The sequence below is a fragment of the Muntiacus reevesi genome, chromosome 17, assembly GCF_963930625.1.
Source record: "Muntiacus reevesi chromosome 17, mMunRee1.1, whole genome shotgun sequence".
Classification (NCBI taxonomy): Eukaryota; Metazoa; Chordata; class Mammalia; order Artiodactyla; family Cervidae; genus Muntiacus; species Muntiacus reevesi.
In genome coordinates this window covers 6,141,483-6,163,172 of record NC_089265.1, presented here as the reverse complement: position 1 = coordinate 6,163,172, position 21,690 = coordinate 6,141,483, and the positions used below count along the sequence as shown (strand labels likewise).

Here is a 21,690-nt window from a genome sequence, read left to right as displayed (position 1 = left end):
AGAATTATTAAATTGAAGGCGTTTGTCTGTTTTACTCTAGTAAATAAATAAAACAAGCATAAAATTAAGCAGTTTATACTTCAGAGCTGTAAAATCCAATTTTATATCATTTCATATCACTATTTTATCATGTATATACGTCTTTAACTTAGAAGATTCAATCTGGTCATGTTTTCTCATCTGATTTTTATCACACTTACAGGCTGTGTAAATCCACTTGGGGTCACTGTTCCATTTACAACAAGAACCCACCTCTAGGATTTTCTTTCAGAAAGTTGTACATGCAGCTGGATGAAGGCAGTCTCACCTTTAATGCCAACCCAGATGAGGTAAGTGAAGAATTTGAACATTTGTAACTGTTGAACTTAATTGTTCCAACATAATAAATTTGCAAGTAAAGTTATAAGTCCCTGAACATGACTTTTGAATCGCTGTGAAGTCCAGTATTTGGAGTTATTGCTGTATGACTTAGTCATTTCTTTCTTCCTTACGGTGTCAAGTACTGATCTTGCTATCTGCTCACTTGCTATCTGCTATCTGCTCACTGCTCATGGCAGCTTCCAGGACGCACATGCAGCCATCGCCTGCATTTGGTTGAGATACCCCTACATTATCAGTTGAGAGCACAAAATATATTCATCAGACTTTATCTGCAGCATTTTCTTCATTTCCTCATTTCCACTTAGTTATGATTATCAGAGGATACAAAGGATATTTTTCTAGTTCGTGATGCATCAAAATGTCTTTAAATAATGCCTTTAAAAATCTTAATCCCATGATAACATAGAAAAAACTTATAGATTGTTATAAAATTGCATAATTTTGCATTAATTATCTGATTCTTTTTTTTCTTAAGATAATAAGCAAACACAAATAAAGAAGAGGGAGAGTGGGAGAATCAAAAAGAACTGCTTGAAATGAATTAATTATTTAATCCTTTCTTAACATATGAGTGATCAAAATGTGAAGACAGTTCTGTCACTGGCTCCCATTCTCCCCTATTCTTATTTCAGTATATTCTGGAAAGGTTCAGATTTTTAGAAATGTTTCTTATTCGTATAAATCTAATAGAAATTATGTAACACTCAGAACTACAACTCTTGGGTGGATCATTTAAGTCTTAGCCCCACATATACAGCAAAGTATATATGTTATAAAGCAAATATGTTATAAAGAACAGATATGTTATATTTGTTCTCTTCTTTCACCACTTTTATTTTCAATGAATAGAAGACATACTTTTAATGAAAGTAGAATGATTTATAAGAAGTTAAAGTTCAAAGTATACATTTAAAACCAGTATAATATTGATGTTACCAGTTTAAACAGGTCATATGACTGGTGTTACCATAAGAAATATTTTGCATTAGTGTCTTGAGTTAATTTAATGATGATTACTAGAAAATTGAAGCAGAGGGGTGTGGTGTTTTACTCTAGATATGTGGGAATTAGGAAAGGCAGCTATTACAGGCCTGTCTTATTAGGACTAATTTGTTCAAGTCATACTGGCTCCAGTCATGGATTATGCCAATGTTGAGCAAAACTGTCATCCCCAATTCATATCAGTTGCAAATATTACATTCTAAGGAAAGTGTAACTTGGTAAGTACTAAGTTGTAGCTTTTCGAAGTCAGAAAAGTTGGATGTAACTGCTCGTATTGATTATGGTAAGTAGTCATTCCTTGCTGAAAGAGTACCATTTTTAAAATAAATTATAAAGCATCTTTTTATGCAAAAATGAAACTATAGATAGGCCCTTATATACTAGAATATTATATTAGTTTTAAATATCTAAATTGGAGAAGTTAGATGTCAAAATATGTTTCCATCTTTGCAGCTACATATATCAGACTATAGAGTTCTTTTGTACCTCCTCTAGAGTGTTTGGAGGGGGGGCAGAGAAAAGAGGTAAGATTAAAATCCTCTTTAACTGACAATAAACTATAAAAGTCAAATGTTTGCTTAAAAGGGAGATTCAAGTTACTAATTAAAAATAAGATTTTTAGATCTTCAGATTTTTACTTATCCATCCTACCTCCCATTGTTACTGAGAGTTGGCTGTATTTTCTTTCTTTTACTCCCTGGCCTGATTCAAAGATATCCTGGAGCATTCCAGAAGTATTGAATTCACTGTTCTGAAAGGGGCACATACTGTTGTCAGGCAGCATGGAACTAAACCATTCAAAGTGACTTTTGGTTCCAGAATTCTGCTTCTATGCTTTTATTTAACGTCACCCAGGCTCTCAGCAAGCAGCTGTTGCCTAATAACAAAATAGAATTCTCTCTTTACCGGAGTACCCTTAGGACATAAGTAGTCGTGGAAGGACATTGAAGTACACTTGTAGGTGCAGGGAAATGAGGAGAAGTATTTTAATTAATATTGCACACTTGCTTTCATTGACTGATAAACAATCAATGTCAGTTTGGTTGCTTAACCAACCAAAATATAATCAAAAGATCATCTTAGTAGATGTTTTTATACAGAACTCACCTATATGAGTCATACTTCAGCCAGGTCTTAGAATGACTCTTGCCATGATTTTTTAGTTCCAGCAATCAGAAAGTACCTATGGAGGTTGATTATTTTTCCCCCTCACTGGAGCACTGTCATCAGATGTGTTATTTGGGTTTATTTAAGGCTGAGAAGTAAATTAATTACGTTTGATGTTATGTTTAAATGTAAGCGGTGTTTATTTTAAGTACCTGAGATAAGATGTATATAACTGTTCAGTATTGTAATAAATCTACTTTTCCATAATTTCTAGTTCTGTACCTAACATTTTGATAGCAAGCATCATTAAAATATTATAAAAATAAGAATACTTACAGCCACAGGGAGCAAGATTCTCCAAAGGACATCGTTCATGTCACGGATATGGGTAACCAAACTCCACAGCAGCTGCTGGCAGTGGCTCATGGGGTGGGGGAGGACTTCTGCACAGTCTGTGGTACGATTGTCTGGCACGCTGCTGTTACATGCATGATGGTGTGATCTCAGCTGTATGTAAAGTCGTGATCTTGTGCATGAGCTTGTGTACCTTGTGGCAGGTGACCACATTCTAGTAAAGGAATGTGCTAAAAATCATCTGTTTACATTAGGCCATATTTCCCCTGCATGTCCGAGTTATGTGTGTGATTTTATTCCCCAGCATTATTATAATAAAGTAATTTTACTTATCAACCAGTAACTTATTCCATTGAGTAATAAATGTTTTCTTGACATAGTTATTTGTAAATTTAGAGGCTGAAATTGGTAGTGAACATAGTTTATATTATAGGCTCATTTTTGTTTCTATATATGTTTATAAATTTTTAAAATAATATCCTCATTAAAGTGAAATCGCTCAGTCATGTCCGACTCTTTGTGACCCCTGGACTGTAGCCCACCAGGCTTCTCTGTCCATGGAATTTTCCAGGCAAGAGTACTGGAGTGGATTGCCATTTCCTTCTCCAGGGGATCTTCCTGACCCAGGGATCAAACCCGGGTCTCCCGCATTGCAGGCAGACGCTTTACTGTCTGAGCCATCAGGGAAGCACCAATATCCTCATTGGGGTCAGGTAAAAGAAGTCTTTTTAAACACTATATAAGCACATTTTTCCTGTGTTCATGTAAAAAGAGCCACATGCATACAATTATGTGTATTTTATTAGACAGATCTGGATAAAATCTATTATGAGAAACATTTTAAATTTTACCTAAGCATATATTTTAGATGGAAATGTGTAAGCAAATTATTTTTAAGGGATCATCTTCTTTTTGTTGTTGGACCAGCTAAAATACAAACAGGAAATTTGGAGGAATTCTTCATTATAGAAAAGGACTTGGGTGTTTATACTCAATTTTTACATTGTCTCATATATAAAATCTTAGTTTTTTGTTCCAATATACAGCACCAAAATGTTCATTGCCATGACTTCATACCATAGAAACAATGATGAACAGTAACTTTTTTCCTGGAGGTTGAAACTCTGATATCATCAGAAAGTACACATTTCCCAAATGTATTCTTTGGGCTAATTATTCCACAAGATAATGGACATAGTCAAAGTATTTCCCAAGTCTAATAAATTTGATCATGATAAGTTACAATTAGTTGACTTATTTAAAGAATAACTTTTCAAAGCCTTTATAATATATTGATGCCCATTGTGAATATCTAAGAGGAAAGTGTTGTAAGTGAGTTTATTTGTCATAGTCTCTTTTTGGCGAGGTGGGGTGGAGGGGTATAAAGCAACATTCTGGGGAACAGATTCTGAGGTATGCTAGGATAGATTGTCTGTAGTCTTAGTCTGTGTGAATGAGTATGTGTTTCTAAATGAATTAAATAAACCTGGATTAAATGGTGGAAATACCCTATTATTCACTGATAGCTATAAGATGTTTATTTTACCTATAATCTCCTTTCCTATTTAAAGTCTATGGATCTATAATCCTTTGTTCTCTTTCCTTTGGTCTGATAGTATTAGTTACAAAAAAAAAAAAAAAAAAAAAAACCCAACACATAATAAAACCGAGTTGAGTCTAGACAACCAAGAGCTTTCTTTATTCATGTTCTATATTTTGATTGTAGTCAAACATGTTAAGTGTGGAAAATAAGGGTAGGACATCAAACCTGATAGCAATATTGTATTCAAATAACTACCTGTAGACACTGATTAAGTATTTTTGTCAATAACTTGGAACAGATCATTCATCATCATATCCTTGGTGTCTCATTCTCTACACTAACTCTATTAAATCTCCTGCAACAAGGGTATTCCCAGGGAAGATTGACAGGCCACAACAGATACTTTTTAGTTTGGCAAATGTACCGCTTTGGGGGGTTTTATCCTAGCTCTGCAGGCCTTCAAGTTTGACTTTATCTTTCCACTGAAATTAGATCAGTCTCTCAGGAGTAAACGTAAGCCATATAGTAGAACCTGAGCCAGTTTGACAGTCAGATGGGTGTACTTTAAACAGTGCCTCATAATACAGAGCAAGAATGTCTAAGCTCTTAGCTAATGTCACAAACTAAAATATATCTAGGAATGATTGGGTCCTCACTCCCCTTCACTGTGCTGCTCCACTCAGTACCACCTTTGATGATGTACCTGTAGTACCCACTTTCCCTGTATGGTTCATCTAGGTGTTTTTGGCTTGAAAGAACAAATAACCTAATAATGGTTTTAAGCCATATAAATTTATTTGCTTCAGAAGACACCCAAAATGGGTATCCCAAAGTTGTTTCATTGATACAGTGGGAGCTCAATGTGTTGACTGGCTGCCACTACTCAAGGTATCACATTCTTATATGAAAGTACCCTCAGCACAAAGATTGGCAGCAAACTCCTCAAATTCCTTATGCTGATTAAGGAGAAAAAAATTCTTTTCTGGAGCCTTCAGTTTGCTTCTGTATGCTTCAGTATGCTTCATTTCTTATGACCCAAACTGAATCATGGGAACACCGCTAGACCAGTGGAGAGCTTAAGAGAAAGGGTTATGCGATTGGCTTAGACTTAACATGATTTAGCAACTGTGACTGAGTTGGAAGCAGTGAAAGAGCCTCTGAGCAAGCTTCCAAGAGTCTGCAGCACTGTTTTCACTAGTGAGCCACTCAAAAAATGTGTGATTCCGCTTCCCTTGTTCCAGGGCTCTGCTGGTTTAGAGACATTAATAGTCAAGGCATGAGTATTGTCACCAGAGGCACAACAATTCAAATTGCTTGCAGAGACCACCCTTTTGCTGTTTTAGGTCCTCCTGCCACTGAGCAAATAGACCTAAAGGGAGGGAAAAAAGATACAAGCGTAGATAATTATTCTGTGGTTGAAGTGACAACCTAATCTAGAAGGCAATAGTTACTGCTACACAGTGTGGAAAAACAAAAGAATATAAGTGGAACTCAGGAGATGTCTAGTGTTCCTTCTGATTCCACTATATTCTATTGTGCAAGTTATTATTTTTTTAAATCCTTGTAGTCCTATATGGGCAGGATTTAAATCCCGTCACTTAGACACCTCACTAGATAAAGACCCTCAACAGCTGAGAGCCCAGCTCCATTCCTCAGGAGTTGAGTATAGATTATCCCAAGCTAATCATGTTGCTTTCATTCCCTTTGGCTTCCATGACATCCATGTAATCCAGTGCCAACCTATGAGATTGGAAGAAAGAGTACTGTATGCTCTATGTGCTCATGTGTACCTCTGGACATGGGTGTAAAGGGATGTAGTGATAGGAACACCTGTGACCACCTTGCAGCCATGTAGGTTGTTAAGACACCAAGAAAGACACACTGGAAAGAAAGAATTGGGTCCATGGTCCATGTGTGAGCCTAAAAATCCTAGAGCCTTAGTAATTTGGGACTTCTTATACAAGGCAATAAATCGCTGGACATTTTTTGAATTGAGGCTCCTGCTGTTTGCAGTTAAAACATACTAATGCTACATAATCATCATCACTGCTGTTACCCAAACTCTTAGGGGTTTGACATGTAATTCTGAACCAAGTTTTTCAGAAAAATAGACATTGCTAGTTCTCATTAGCAAATTAATTTTGTCTCCAGTTTGCTGATGAGAATTTATTTAGAGCAAAAAGAGCTTGTTGACAATGAGAGCACTCCCTTACCAAATATACCTTCCCCTCTATAAAAAAATATATGTACTCAAAAGACCTAAAATGCTCTTGTTCATTAGCAAAATCCCTTTACCTTGATCATCGTTAGAGTCAAAGTACAAAAACCTCTGCCTCTCAGACACTGAATATTAGTTAACCTCTGTTTAGTTAAGTTAATAACCTTCTACCTGGTACAGCTAGTCAGGTCATACTAAACTAAAATTAGCCATACATAACTAAACGTTTAATCATACTAAACATTATCTCTCTTAAGGGCAACATGATGTATGTGTCGGTATGTGCATATGTATGTATGTTTCTGCCTGTTTCAATCTGATCTATCATGTGTTGGTTTTGTCTGGTGTCTACTAGATCAACTTTATTTTACACTTTGCCCTGACCATACTGTATCTTTGACCATCCTCCCGTACCCTCCCTCATCCCCAAGTCATTCCCTCACGTGGTTTAGAATCAGTCCACAGAAGGACGTTTGTAGACTTGGCATAAACCTTTCAGAAACTTGAGAGAAAATCAGTTTCCCAGGCTCCTTTCTAGTCTGTATCTAATTGAAAAAGATTCAGGACTAGACTATTCCATAATTTATTCATCACCCAAACCACCTGATGGGCTTTGCTTTTGTTTTCCTCTGTGTGTTATAGGATATACTAATTTGCTACTGGAGTAAAAGCATACTGAAATTAATGCACAATGTACTGAGGACTAAGAACTAAAGGAAAGAATAAAATTAGTATATTTTAATTATAATACTTTTGACACCACAGCACTCATACTACATATTTTAAAATAGGAAATGCTAAAAATCAGGAAGACTTTTTCTTTGTATGAATTTTGCTACCAATTTAGATACATGTTCCTAGAAACTTTGCAGTACTGTATTAATATTTTAAGTACATTTCCAAGAAAATTCTCTTTGTCTTTTATTTCCTTATTATACCCTATCTGACCACCTTGACACCTCTCCAGTGTTCTTTATCTGATGCAACCACAGTTTCAGTGAAACTTGACATCACTTTCTAGATTTAAATTCTCAGCTTTACCATCGGAGGTAGTTGTCTCCCTGTATGTCTTTCCTGAATTTGAAATTGTTGCTACCAATGTCACAGTAGATGTCACTCAAGTATGACTGCTTTATCAGAAATTGAAAAGACAGTATTTCCTCAATTATTGGATTTCATCAGTTGCACACCATCTATCAATTTAATTGCAGCTTTGAAATGTGGAAGTATAAAAGAAACACTATGCATTTTCAACCAGCTAGTTGTAGTGTACATTTATCCATAAGATTATGTAATGTTTTTCCATTTTATAAGATTTTTAGAGATACCTTCTATATAATAAAAGCCTTAAGATCTTTCTGAACCACTTATTAGCAGTTAAATATATCATTAGAATGACATGCCGCTTTTTATTTTTGGAACAGTGATTTCAACCTTTATGAGTTTATAATTTGAGGTGTTTATGGTGTACTTGTCCAACTCATAGGTTTTAGATACATTATTTTTTTTCTTTTTTATGCTACAGTTGTCTTTTCTCCCTCCTGTTTGAATTATATAATCCTTACAAGTTTACAGCTTCTCTTGAAAGTCACCTGGAAGCTTTATATAGAAAGAGTTGTGCTTTCATTCAACAGATGCTTATTAAGTATCTCTCCACTTTCTAGATACATGACTTTGACCTCAGGCAAATTATTTGCCCTACTTCTGTGCTTCAATTTCCCCAACCCAAAATGGGGATAATAATAGTATGTGTATAATGGTGGTGTCAAGATTTAATGAAATAGTGTGTGTTAAATGCTTAGTGCTCACCAAGCTGTAGCTTTATTTTATACTACAAGCCCAACTGCACACACCATAGTGGCGCAGCAGGTACTGCTCTCGGCTTAGGGGTTCTTTGTCTCCTGGAACTTTTGGATTGTAGCAGATAAATATTTGACACCTGAGTAATGGTCCTTCATCAAGTATGTATCAGAAACACCAGCATCTTCTAGCTTTAGATAGTGATAAACTTTGCCTTTAATTTTGTTTTCTGATATGTGATGAGCAGTTTTTGCATATTTTAATAATAGTGTTATTAACCAGTAACTTTTTGGTTCAGTGGTAGGGCTTAGTTTAATCTTTTAAAAGAAATTTTAAGCAATAAATTGAGGTACATACAACATTATGCTCAAATTTAAACATGTTTGGGCTGAAATAGTGGTAGGATGAACAGAGACTTCAGTTACATGAAAAAGTATGCACATGTGATGGCAGCAAAACTACTATTTAAACCCCAACTTCTCTATTAATAAGATTTGGGTTTTTGAAAAATCTTTTTTTTTTAAATTTTAATGTCCTTTTAAAAGTATTCATTTGTTCTCAGTCAGGAAAACATTTAAAGTCTTGTTTATTTTAAAATTGCTTCAGAGCTGTTAAAATATATTCATAAATATACATTCCAGATAATGTAAGTTTTATTTATCAAAGTCTGTCATTTAAATAGCTATATATGTATGTGTGTATGTGTATTTCTATAAATGCACATATTGCAAGTGAAATATTTGTGATTTTTATAAAGCAGGAATTCTAGACATAACATTATTGCTTAAATGTGTCACTTTGTCATTAGTTTGAAGTGTTAGTAACCATACCTTAACCTAATAGAGATTTATCTCCATATTTTGATTAGTGCTATCTTTTTCTAATTTACAGACAGATTAGAGATAGTACATTTTCTAGAAGCTTACATAGCCTACCAGCAATTTTGTCAATATAATTACAATAATGATTGCTATATTTAACTTTTAGTAGTAATTTAACTCCTCTTATGGCAGAAAGCAAAGAAGAACTAAAGAGCTTCTTGATCAAAGTGAAAGGTGAAAGTGAAAAAGTTGGCTTAAAGCTCAACATTCAGAAAACTAAGATCATGGCATCTGGTCCCATCACTTCGTGGCAAATAAATGGGGAAACAGTGACAGACTTCATTTTTTTGGGCTCCAAAATCACTGCAGATGGTGACTGCAGCCATGAAATTAAAAGACACTTAGTCCTTGGAAGAAGAGTTATGACCAACCTAGACAGCATATTAAAAAGCAGAGACATTCCTTTGCCAACAAAAGTCTGTCTAGTCAAGGCTGTGGTTTTTCCAGCAGTCATGTATGGATGTGAGAGTTGGATTATAAAGAAAACTGAGGGCCAAAGAATTGATGCTTTTGAACTGTGTGTTGGAGAAGACTTGAGAGTCCCTTGGACAGCAAGGAGATCCAGCCAGTCCACCCTAAAGGAAATCAGTCTGAATATTTGTTGAAAGGACTGATGTTGAAGCTGAAGCTCCAATACTTTGGCCACCTGATGCGAAGAACTGACTCATTTGAAAAGACCCTGATGCTGGAAAAGATTGAAGGCAGAGGAGATGGGGACAACAGAGAATGAGATGGTTGGATGGCATCACTAAATCAACGGACATCAGTTTGCGTAAACTCTGGTAGTTGGTGATGGACAGGGAGGCCTGGCATGCTGCGGTTCATGGGGTCGCAGAGTCGGACATGACTGAGCGACTGAACTGAAGTGAACTGAGTAACATCACTTTGGAAGTAACGTCATCTTCATGCAGTGGTCTGTCCCAGTGATGGATGTGACTCCTGGGGAATCTTAGAACTCACAGATACAGCTTGCTTTCTGTTTGAGGCTATTAGAACCAATGAATAGGAACTTTGTAGTGTTATTTGAAACCTTAGACAATGAAGTTCATGTTATTTTTGTCTGATAGCATTGCTTTCTCTCCTATGAAAAAGAAACAGAAAGATTTGCCCTCCACCTCTCCTCCATTTTTCCTGGACTCCATTAGAGATGATTTTCCACTTTTCTTTTTATTTTCTTTGAACTATCCCTGCTTTTCTTGAGTTTCCTGTTGATATTTTCTAATAGCTACAAATAATTTAGGGCATAGGTGTGACTGTTCTTGGCAATTCCTCAGCATTGTGTACTTTCATGTACCAAAATCCCTCCATAAATTGTTTTTGGAGACTGAAATCCTTGCCAACTGAAACAGGTCCATGAATAAGCTGACTTCAGTCTGTATTCCATACTCATGACTTTTCATCAACCTCCAAACAGAATATGGGGTTCTGACCAATTCCAGTTAGATAACTAAAAATTTGGTCAGAGCTTTTCCTATAGTCTTTTCAATCTATTGATTAGATTAACCATAATTAAATTACCATGAATAAAATTGCCATGAGTAAAAGTATTGTGTGACATTTCTGAAGTTACATGCTGAAGGACAGTGTTATACACAAGAGAATGGAATAGCTAAACTTAGTGGGTAGAATGAAATGAAATGACAGCATAAAAACATGGATACCTAGTTTTAAAACTTGCCCTTTAAGTAATATAATCTTTATTTTACTTCAGCTAAAAAACGAAGTGTTGATATTTTAATTTGCAGAGTATATATCCCTAGAAGAATTTCTAGATGTGTTTTTTCCATTAACTATAGTGCCCATGTTCTCTAAATAAATAGGAAGAATGAGAAATTCTGGGCTGGCTAATATTAATACATTTTACATATTTATTAGCAATTATGATAGCACTAGTAAAAGGAGAAATAGTATCAGAGCTGTCATCTTACCCACTGCTGCTGCTATTTTCAAATAAGACAATGAGAATACTCTGACCTGTGGAGGGCTACCCCTGCTGTGCTAATTTTTTTTTAGAAATAATTAAAATTTTAAAATTAAAGCTTTTACAATATGGTATCTTATTTTTATTTTTTTAGTATGAAAATGTTACATTAACAATTGCTCATTCCCCTGTGGTTAAAATGTACACTTGACTATTAATAGATCAGTTCCATATTGAAACAAAAATTAGAAATCTAGATTGAAATATTTCATTTTATAAATATTTATTGTTAAAATTTAAGGATTGTTATTCTAAAAGTTTTCAAATGTCCTTTTAAGAAGGAAATTAAATGCAGTGTCCAGTTTGCTTTCTGTTGTGTAAGGCTCAAAGGACAGATTTATTACCTGAAAAGTAGTATTTGTAATACTTGGTTTTTACATTTTATACAACAGCAAGTTTGAACAAAACTAGTTAAAGCAACTTTTTTCACTAAATTTCTTTCCTAAGTTGTTCTTTAGGAAAACACATTAAAGATACTCACTAGTATGTCAGTTTTGTTTTATTAGTGATTTTTTTCTATTGATACCAACTGTTACACAGTGTTTCTGCCAAGTGTCTGGGTCAATTGCCAGTACTTTCAGTACTAGTATTCAGCACTTAAAAAAAAAAATGTATATATATATATATATATATATATATATATATATATATATATATATATATAAAGACTTTATCATTTAGAGCAGTTTTAGGTTCACAGCAGAAGTCAGTACTTTACATGTCTAGTTTCCTAGAATTCACTTTGTCCCCAAATATATATTTTTTGGTTCTGAACATAGATATAGTAGATTTTTGCCTTTGAAGTACACTATGGGTAATAATGATTTGATTTTTAAAAATAGGAGACAAAAACATGAGTTTAGTACAACAGAAGAAAAACAAAGGATGTATATCTTAAACAGAAATTGCTGTGTGAAAGAGACATTCTTATAAGAAAATGGGAAGATGCATTGTGTAGGGAACTGAGCTTCAACATGTCATTCTTCACTCCGAATTCCTTCTTAATATTGGTTTTAGCTATTTGTATATGTTTTCTTGACTTATTTGTGTTTGCCACCTAAATAAATCTTATGTCTAAACAACTTACCACTCTAATTAGATTAAGTCTTGGTGCTACATTTGCATAATAAATTTTAGTGACTACTCCATGGAGAATGCATTACAGAATTTCTTGATTTTTTTTTAATCTTTGAATGACTGAAAGTATGTATTCTATTTAAAGCTTTGACATGAGATGAGATGAATTCACCTTAACTTCTCTTGGGTTTTCATTGATGGTTACCATTCCTTTTGTTTATTCCTAATGGATTTCCTGTTATACCCTCCACCACTGTTGATAGAAATCTTAACCATTTTGCTCGAGGAACCAAGAGTTTGCTCTTGTCCAACTCTTTCTGGATGGCTTATCTTCCCTAAAAAGAAAACCAACGTGCACTCTGTTTTTGTCTTTTAACACTTTCTCCAAACATCTGTCTCTGAACCAGTACAGCCATCCTGTCCTCCAGGCTGAGAAAGTGTCTTAGACCCCACCTGTATTTTTGATCTTTCCCCCGTTCTCCTCTACTTGCAGCTCCAATTATGTTCTCTTACTTTTTTGCCATTAAGTTTGCCATTTTTTTCTCCTATGGTAACCCACTCCAGTATTCTTATCTGGAGAACTGCATAGACAGAGGAGCCTGATGCGCTGTAATCCATGGGATCACAAAGGGCTGGATATGACTGAGAGGCTAACACACACACACACACACACACGTACTAATACACTAAGTCAGTAGATTCGTATTCAATTTTCTCACGTTGCTCATGCCTTAGTTTTCTACTTTTCCCATTACTATGTGAAAAGGGACCCCTTGAAAGTCACTATTTTTATACATTCTTAGACTCAAACTCTGATACTTGTTAATTTCTATAACTGAAAACCTGGCAGTATTCATTTTGGGAGGCAAGAAGTTCTAAGTTTCATCAGTTTAAAGTCTTCACTCAAACCACACACAGTGTTTATTTTCTTTCTGACACAGATGTCACAAGTCTTAACCTCTTCAGATGTCTCAATGTCTTAATCTTTTCTTCTTTCCTAAATAGCTTCATCTTTAGACCTAATATCTCTATCTCCCTTGGTTCTGCCTTATATAACATAAAGTCTAACCTTCCAACAACACACTCAGACCCTGGTTTTCTTTACTCAGATGGTTCTAGTTTGTCAATATGTCCCATAAAATGCAACATCCAGAATTGGACACTTATTTTACTATATCATGTAGATGATAATGAGCTACGCCCTTCCTTTTTCTGGAAACTATGTTAATTTAGACTAGTATCGGGTCATGATTTCCTTGCTACCTATAAGACACACACACACACAGAAGCACATATCTATACTGCTGAGTGTCCTAGTCCTGATTAACTATCATTAATGCTATAGGGTCTAGCATATTCATCTGTCCATGGAATTCTCCACATTACCTGCTATCTGAGAAACCTGTATTCAGGAAGCAACAGATTGGTTGCTGACATGGAACAACAGACTGGTTCAAAATTGGGAAAGGAGAACATCAAGGCTGCATATTGTCACCCTGCTTGTTTAATTTATATGCAGAGTACATCGTGTTAAATGCCGGGCTGGATGAAGTACAAGCTGGAATCAAGAGTGCCGGGAGAAATATCAATAACCTCAGATACACAGATGACACCACTCTTATGGCAGAAAGCTAAGAGGAACTAAAGAGCCTCTTGATGAAGGTGAAAGAGAAGAGTGAAAAAGCTGGCTTAGAACTCAGCATTCAAAAAATGAAGATCGTGGCATCCGGTCCCATAACTTCGTGGCAAATAGATGGGGAAAATGTGGAAACAGTGTCAGATTTCATTTTCTTGGGTTCCAAAATCACTGCGGATGGTGACTGCAGCCACAAATTAAAAGACTCTTGCTCCTTGTAAGAATAGCTATGACAAACCTAGATAGCATATTAAAAAGCAGAGACATTACTTTGCCAACAAAGGTCCGTCTAGTCAAAGCAATGGTTTTTGCAGTAGTCATGTACGGTTGTGAGAGTTGGACTATAAAGACAGCTGAGTACCAAATGATTGATGCTTCTGAATTGTGGTGCTGGAGAAGACGCTTGGTGGTGGCGTCCTTTGGACAGCAAGGAGAACAAGCCAGTCAATCCTAAAGGAAATCAACCCTTTTGAGTGATTTCAGCACCATTCTGAAGCTGAAGCTCCAATTCTTTGGCCACCTGATGCGAAGAGCTGACTCACTGGAAAAGATTCTGATGCTGGAAAAGATTGAGCGCAAGAGCAAAAGGGGGCAACAGAGAATGAGATGATTGGATAGCAATCACCAACTCAATAGACATGAGTCTGAGCAAATTCTGTGATAGTGAAGGACAGGGAAGTCTGTGTGCTGCAGCTCATGGGGTCGCAACTTAGTGACTAGACAACACCTCCAATATGGTCTAGGGATTCTTCTGTAACATTCTTCTAAAACTTTATTTAAAAGTCAACAATACTTATACCTGTATTAAACAAAGATATAGTTATTCAACAGTTCATGCTGTAGTTTCTTTTGTATTTATTGCTTACAAAACAAGATAGTTTTGGATGGTTGCCAGCTTGCTTATGGAAGACAATTGTAATCTGGTCCTGTGCCTTTTTCTGTTGTGTCATCTCTTAACCCTTCACTCTGATAGCTCTTCTGAAGTAATCTTCCTTTCCAGAGGAATCCCAGGCTTGAAATTGAGGCCGTCTATCCTCAAAACCAACAGTGCTACCTGATTTCAAGTTTGTGTTGCTGGTTTTCAGGATTGTGTTTAAAACCATCTGCTTCCTCCTCTGCATTTAGTTGATTTTGGAGAACTCAAGTGAGATTATATGTTAAATTTTCAAACATGTAGTCCATAAAAAAAGGAAATGACCAACAACTTTATGATGCTTGCATAAGGCAAATGCCAGTGTTTGTTTATAAGTGAGGAGCATCAAGCAATATTAAAAATGGCATATATCATATAATTAGAGAATTATATACTATTTGATAGATCACATTAGTTTTTTTATATTTTGTAAATTTTTAGAAAGTAAATTAGAATTAGTTTTGTATCTCTTAAATACTGATTTACAAGTAAGCGTGAATAAAGAACCTGTTCATAACTATTTAACTGACATTCCTTTGTCTTTGAATCACTTGGATTAAAATTAAACACTGGAAATACTTCTAATATTTTGTTACACTTTTTAAATGGATGAATTTTGGAAAAGAAATAAAACCTGACTTAATCTTGCTAAGTAGATCAATTAAATATACAGTCAACTCTCGATTGTTCAAACTAATGGAGGGAAGGATGGAAAACTCATTCCTATTTCCCTGGTTCCTACCCCCTCAGGCTATTGCTGAGCCATACTGCAAACAAGGTCCTTGGCTTTCCTTTCCGTCTTGACCATATTACGTTCTCTAGCCTCTTATCCGGGTACAGTGCAGTCTGAAAGATGGCTTCCCACTGAGTTGACAGAGTCACATGTTCTCACATTTTGTTCTTTTTAAAGTCAGTGCTTTTTAAAATCAATGCTTTAGGATTGTTTTTACACTTTTAAAATTCTCATGAAAATTTGATAACATTGCTAATAATCTTGATGGCTCATAAAATTAATTTTGTATAAAAATCTTATCTTTTTGAGTTACATTCTATAGATAATTATCCTTTCAAAAGCATAACCTCATGGTACCAAATTGCTCTAAAAATGTAATAGAAAATTTTTATGGGAGTTTTTATAAAAATTCTTCCAACTCTTAGAATTCCTAATATATGCAGTGTTTCTGAGTACTGTGTCATTGTTTGTAAAGGGAAGAAATGCTGAAGGAATTTGTGTGTGAAAACAGTATGTTACGTGTATATAATATGTCACTTTCTCTACCAATTAACTGCACACATTGTGCTATTATCCAGACATGAGCATTCATGGGAATGCATGTATCTGGATAACTGTGAGTTGAAATAAACACACCTGCCTTTTATTTCAATAACTGCACATTCAAATCCACGTAAGATATTTATTTGAATGTGACCTTCATATACATGAGAAAACATTGGTTTCAGTGTTTGATTTTTTTGTTGTTGCTGTGTTGTTGTTGTTGGTTTAAATCTAAAGTAGGGCACAGCCTTATAGATAATGCTTCTCTGGAAAACTTTGCATGCAGAGAAAAGGAAATTCAAAGATAAACCCTATGAAAAACATTGAAATTGTTTTGTCTTACTGTGTTTTGCCTCAGTGTGTATTGGAGCCAAATTCTTATAGAACAGAGCATTACTTAAAGCCAAACTATATACAACCCATAAACCAGTCTATAATTCTGCCCATTTTACTTTAAGTTAAATAATTATTATTATTCTCCACCCCCCCCAAAAAAAATGCTAGTCTGTGATTTGGAGAATCCTTTTTTCTCAAGAATCTGTTTCCTTGAAAAGTGTGTTAGACTGTATATCTGCACTTTCATGTTTTCAATTAGGCAATTGAAGTTTTCATTATAAGGCTTATTTTTAAAGTCTATGTAATAGTTATTCATTACCCCTACCCATAACCCAGTTTAGGTGATATTTCTGGAACTTTTTTTTAATTGACATGAGTCAGAAAATTGAATCAAACTTACTTTAGAAATCTTAACTTTGAATTTCCTACTTTTCATTGCATGTAAACTATCAACCATAAATAACAGTGTCAGTTCAAGTTCTAGCTTGTATTTTGCATGTGAAAGCTATAAACAGTCTGTTGATGCTGGGAAGACTCTATAGCTATTGTTTTGCTATTGCCTAATTGTTAAATTTATAAATGAAGACTGATTTTATTTATGTAGACTTGTCTTTCTGTCTTAGGGAGTGAACTACTTTATGTCCAAGGGCATCCTTGATGATTCACCAAAGGAAATAGCAAAGTTTATCTTCTGTACAAGGACACTAAATTGGAAAAAACTGAGAATTTATCTTGATGAAAGGTAAAAAAAAAAAATTTTATTTTTCATGAGAAATGAGTTGAGGAATGCTTTTAATTAGTTAAGTTTTACTTTAAAAATTATAGTCATCTAGTTGTAAAATTGAGTGAAGACAGGGAAAAGATTCCTGTACCTTACAAATCATTACTTGTGTGTGAGTTTACTGTTTACTGTTGTAAAGTTTTACAAAAAAAGGCCCAAGAAGTCCAACATCTTTGTGATAGCTAACCAAAACCAAATATTTTTGAGAAGGTTGAAGCCTTTTTTCCTTAATAACTAGCCCTAAGAAGTATTTGGTAGCTAAAAGTTCTGAATTTTGAAATTGCCCATACAAAAATCAGGTAGACAAATTGTACTCATAAACACAAATCCTAGAAGTATAAGATGTATATATTTGTGATACAGTACACGAAAAGTGTCATCTAAAAGTTTGAAAATTTGAGAAGTATGATTTAATAGTGTGCTCTCCAGAGATAGTGTCTGATATGCTGTCCTGACTTGATAGTTATCCATTTGTACTCTTGAATTCTGGGTATCAAGGACATAAAAATATTGTGGAAATATTTTGATGTGATATCACCATAAACTATGATTTTAAAAATTATAGATCTCATAGTAATCTAAGGAATGTTTCAAAAATGGGTTTGCCTTTTCATTGTGATTCTCATTTTTTTTTCAATTTCTCAGGATTTTCCAACAATTTGTATTTATTATATGCCAGCAACTTTGCTAGAATTTGCAGTATGCAGTTGATTAAAACATAATCCCTAGCCTTGAGGGGTACACAGTTCAGCATATTGGTCACTGAAAAAAATTTCTTACATAAAGATGGTATAGTTAAGTCTTTTTGTCCTGAAGTGCTAGGTACCTATGAATTGGCAGGTTTTTTGGGTGAAAAATCTGATTTTTCTGTAAATATTTTAGACTTTGAAGGACATATGATCTCTGTTGCAGCTACTTATAACTATGCCATTGTATCATCAAAGCAGACATGGACAATAAGTAAACAAATGAGAAAATCTGTGTTCTAATAAAGCTTTATTTATAACAACCACCCATGGGCCTCTGTAGTATTTGGCCCACTAGCTGTAGTTTGCCTGTCCCTGCCGTAAGCAGCTGGTAGAAATCAAGATTATGATCATATAATCGTTGTTGAGTTTAGTAAGGATTGAAGCATAGTGTAACAACGCACTGTGCTGTGCTTAGTCAGTCATGTCTGACTCTTTGCAACCCCATGGATTGTGGCCCGCCAGGCTCCTCTGTCCATGGGGATTCTCCAGGCAAGAATACTGGAGTGGGTTGCCATGCCCTCCTCCAGGGGATCTTCCCAACCAAAGGATTGAACCCAGGTCTCCTGCATTGCAGGCAGATTCTTTATCATCTGAGCCACCAGGGAACCCCAAAGCATTATTATTGGAATGCTATTGATAATAAGTATATATGCACATATGTACACAAATCATAAACAACCTAAATGTATTTCATTAGATTTATGTCCTTAAGATGGGATACTGTGGAGCCATTAGAATGAATGAGTTAGATCCATGTGCAAAAACACAGAAAGCTGTTCATATTATACTATATGAAATAAGCAAAAGCAGATTCTAGAAAAATATAGGGTATAGATAGACACTTTAAAAAGCTTCACATCAGCAGTTGTTACCTCTGGCAGTGTGGATTGGTATGGAAAGTGTAGATTCTCCTTATTTTCAGAATTAAAAAGGTAAAGAATTTTGTTGATCATGTGGATTTAACCAAGAAGATTCTTGAAAAGAAGTTACTATTTTTAATTCTGAAAAATTCATTTTTTCATTTTAGAATTAAAATTTCTAGTTTCACCTTGTTTTTTGTTCTATTCATGGAAGATTTTTTTTAATTGTTTAACTTGATAATCATACTTTGTTTTTTTTAACTTTTAAGACATATATGCTTTATAAGACTGATAATAAATAGTAAAGTATTTTCATCCAAAATATAAATAATCTATGATTTTTCCCATCTTTTTTAAATAGAGAAAAGTTAACTAAAGCTGTACTTTTTTCTTTTTCTCCTAGGAGAGATGTCTTGGATGACCTTGTAACGCTGCATAACTTTAGAAATCAATTCTTGCCCAATGCACTGAGAGAATTTTTTCGTCACATCCATGCCCCTGAAGAGCGTGGGGAGTATCTTGAAACACTTATAACAAAGTTCTCACATAGATTCTGTGCTTGTAACCCTGATTTAATGAGAGAACTTGGCCTTAGTCCTGGTAAGAGTTTGTATAGTGAATTCCTTCCTTCTCCTATTCCCATCTCCGGGTAAAAATATTAGTAAATGAGACATTTTCCTCACTCTGGGGAAAAATGCTTCCGATAATTACAAATACTTGTTTCATTGCTTCTAGCAGTGACTAGTTTGTCAAAGCTATTATTTACATGTAGTAAATATACTGTTTTAGGAGGAAAGTTATACTTAGGTATGTTAATTCTTACTTAAGCATTGGAAATTTTATACTAGTCTAATCAAAATCTTGAGAAATTATTTTTAAAGCTTTTCATAATACACATATTACATAGGTAACACCTAGAATTTTTCTACTAAGGTGTATTTTTTATATAACTAGTTTTCACTGTTTGTGTGTATGTATATGTGTGCATGATGTAGCCTGAGTCACCTATATATTTTTTCATGTGATGCAGCTTTATTTCTTTCTTCCTGTCAAGAATGTCTTTTGTATCTTATTACAGAGATTACCAAACCTTTTCCTAGCATAAGAAATTTGTTGAACATGCTTGTGCAAGGCAGTCTTTATAAAGACTTTCAAGATTCTGAAAAATAGACACCATAGTAGCAGTAGTGAGTAGCTGTGGCAAGTATCATGAGGATAACAATAAGCATCAACTGTTGCCCTGAAAATATATAGAGAAGAAAATTTTTTGCTGCATGGGCTCATGGTTAGCAATCTAAAGATTCACGTTTGAGATTAATATGTAAATTCCATAGAATTTTTTTAAACCTTTATACATATCTAAATTAGAAGAAGAATAATTTTATGAGGTGTTTACATTTTATTTTCTAGTACCAAGTTAATACATTTTCTTGTTATATACAATGCTTCCAAATTAAATTAGGTTTCTGTAAAAGCATATGTAAATAAATATCTTACTTTGTTTTAATAGGATAAACAGAGTACAAATATGTTTTACGGGTAGTTGAATGGGAATATCACATATGAAAGCAAGAGGAAAATAAAATCAATTCTGAAATTTTTAAATTTAGAATGACTTTTCACTAAAAATTCCTAAATTATTTGAAGAAAATGCTCAATGAATTGGTGTTTGGATAATTGACATCCCTGTTGGCCCAGGAGACGAGTTTTCTAGGACACAAGACTTTCATCACCAAATTGGAAAAGGCCCAGGCAGTTCTCTTTAATTTTAATCTAATCTTTTGGAATTATGAACACTTTTTCCTTTGGGACCACTGCTTAATAACCATCTAATAATTAGAGGTGTTTTCTTTTTCCTTGCAGATGCTGTCTATGTACTGTGCTACTCTTTGATTCTACTTTCCATTGACCTCACTAGCCCTCATGTGAAGAATAAAATGTCAAAAAGAGAATTTATTCGAAACACCCGGCGTGCTGCTCAAAACATTAGTGAAGATTTCGTGGGGCATCTTTATGACAACATCTACCTTATTGGCCATGTGGCTGCATAAAAGCACAGTTGCTGGGACTTCAGCTTTTAACTGCAAACTAAAGCTACCCAAGGACCTATTTAGCAGATATGGGGGTGACATTAGTGCTGGTCATTCTAGCCTCTGTATACAATCAAGCTTGAGTGTACAACCTTTTTCCTTTTACTCTTTTCTTTTTAGTGACTTCTTTGGGGAACTAAAGAATTTTGCAGAACTTTTCTTAATTTTGCTTATCATGTTTTGCACAAAGCAGAGCCATTGTCTGACACAGCTGTTTAAGAATGTTAAACTGACGTTATACTCTAAAAAAGATGGTATATTTGTGCATTAGATTTTGCCTGAAACTTTATTCATTTCCATTCTTTTTTAAAATACCATGTAATATGTACATATTTAACTAAAAATTTATAATCATAATTATTTTATTGTAAAGATTTTGACTAAAGCCTTTCCTTTTTCTCTCAAACTGAGTTCTGAAATTTATTTGATAAGAAATTATGACTGTCTTCATAAAACTTGCATCTAACCTGGATAGAAATCGATACCAGCTTCTCTTTCCAGTCTTTGAAGAGTATATTTGTCTCTATGCAAAACAGGCACTCATTTTTACAACATAAATTCATCACCTGACTCCATTTTTAAAATTTCTGCCTTAGTTTAGTCTGAAGTCCTTTAAACAGTAGCAAAACACATTAAAATCTAAGGTTTCCACACATAAGAACAAAATGCTATTAGAACTTATATCCAAAGTAATTAGACCTTACT

General features: G+C 34.6%; 1 protein-coding gene across 1 annotated transcript in view; it reads left to right on the top strand.

Annotated features, from left to right (window-relative positions):
• Positions 1 to 21,357, top strand: part of FBXO8 (F-box protein 8) — a 37,135-nt gene extending 15,778 nt beyond the window's left edge. The window contains exons 3-6 of the mRNA XM_065907726.1: positions 203 to 329; positions 17,129 to 17,247; positions 19,299 to 19,495; positions 20,759 to 21,357. Of these exons, the coding sequence (XP_065763798.1) occupies positions 203 to 329; positions 17,129 to 17,247; positions 19,299 to 19,495; positions 20,759 to 20,946 (631 nt within the window). The 3' untranslated portion in view covers positions 20,947 to 21,357. The remainder of the gene's footprint in view (positions 1 to 202; positions 330 to 17,128; positions 17,248 to 19,298; positions 19,496 to 20,758) is intronic.
• The last annotated feature ends 333 nt before the right edge of the window (positions 21,358 to 21,690 follow it).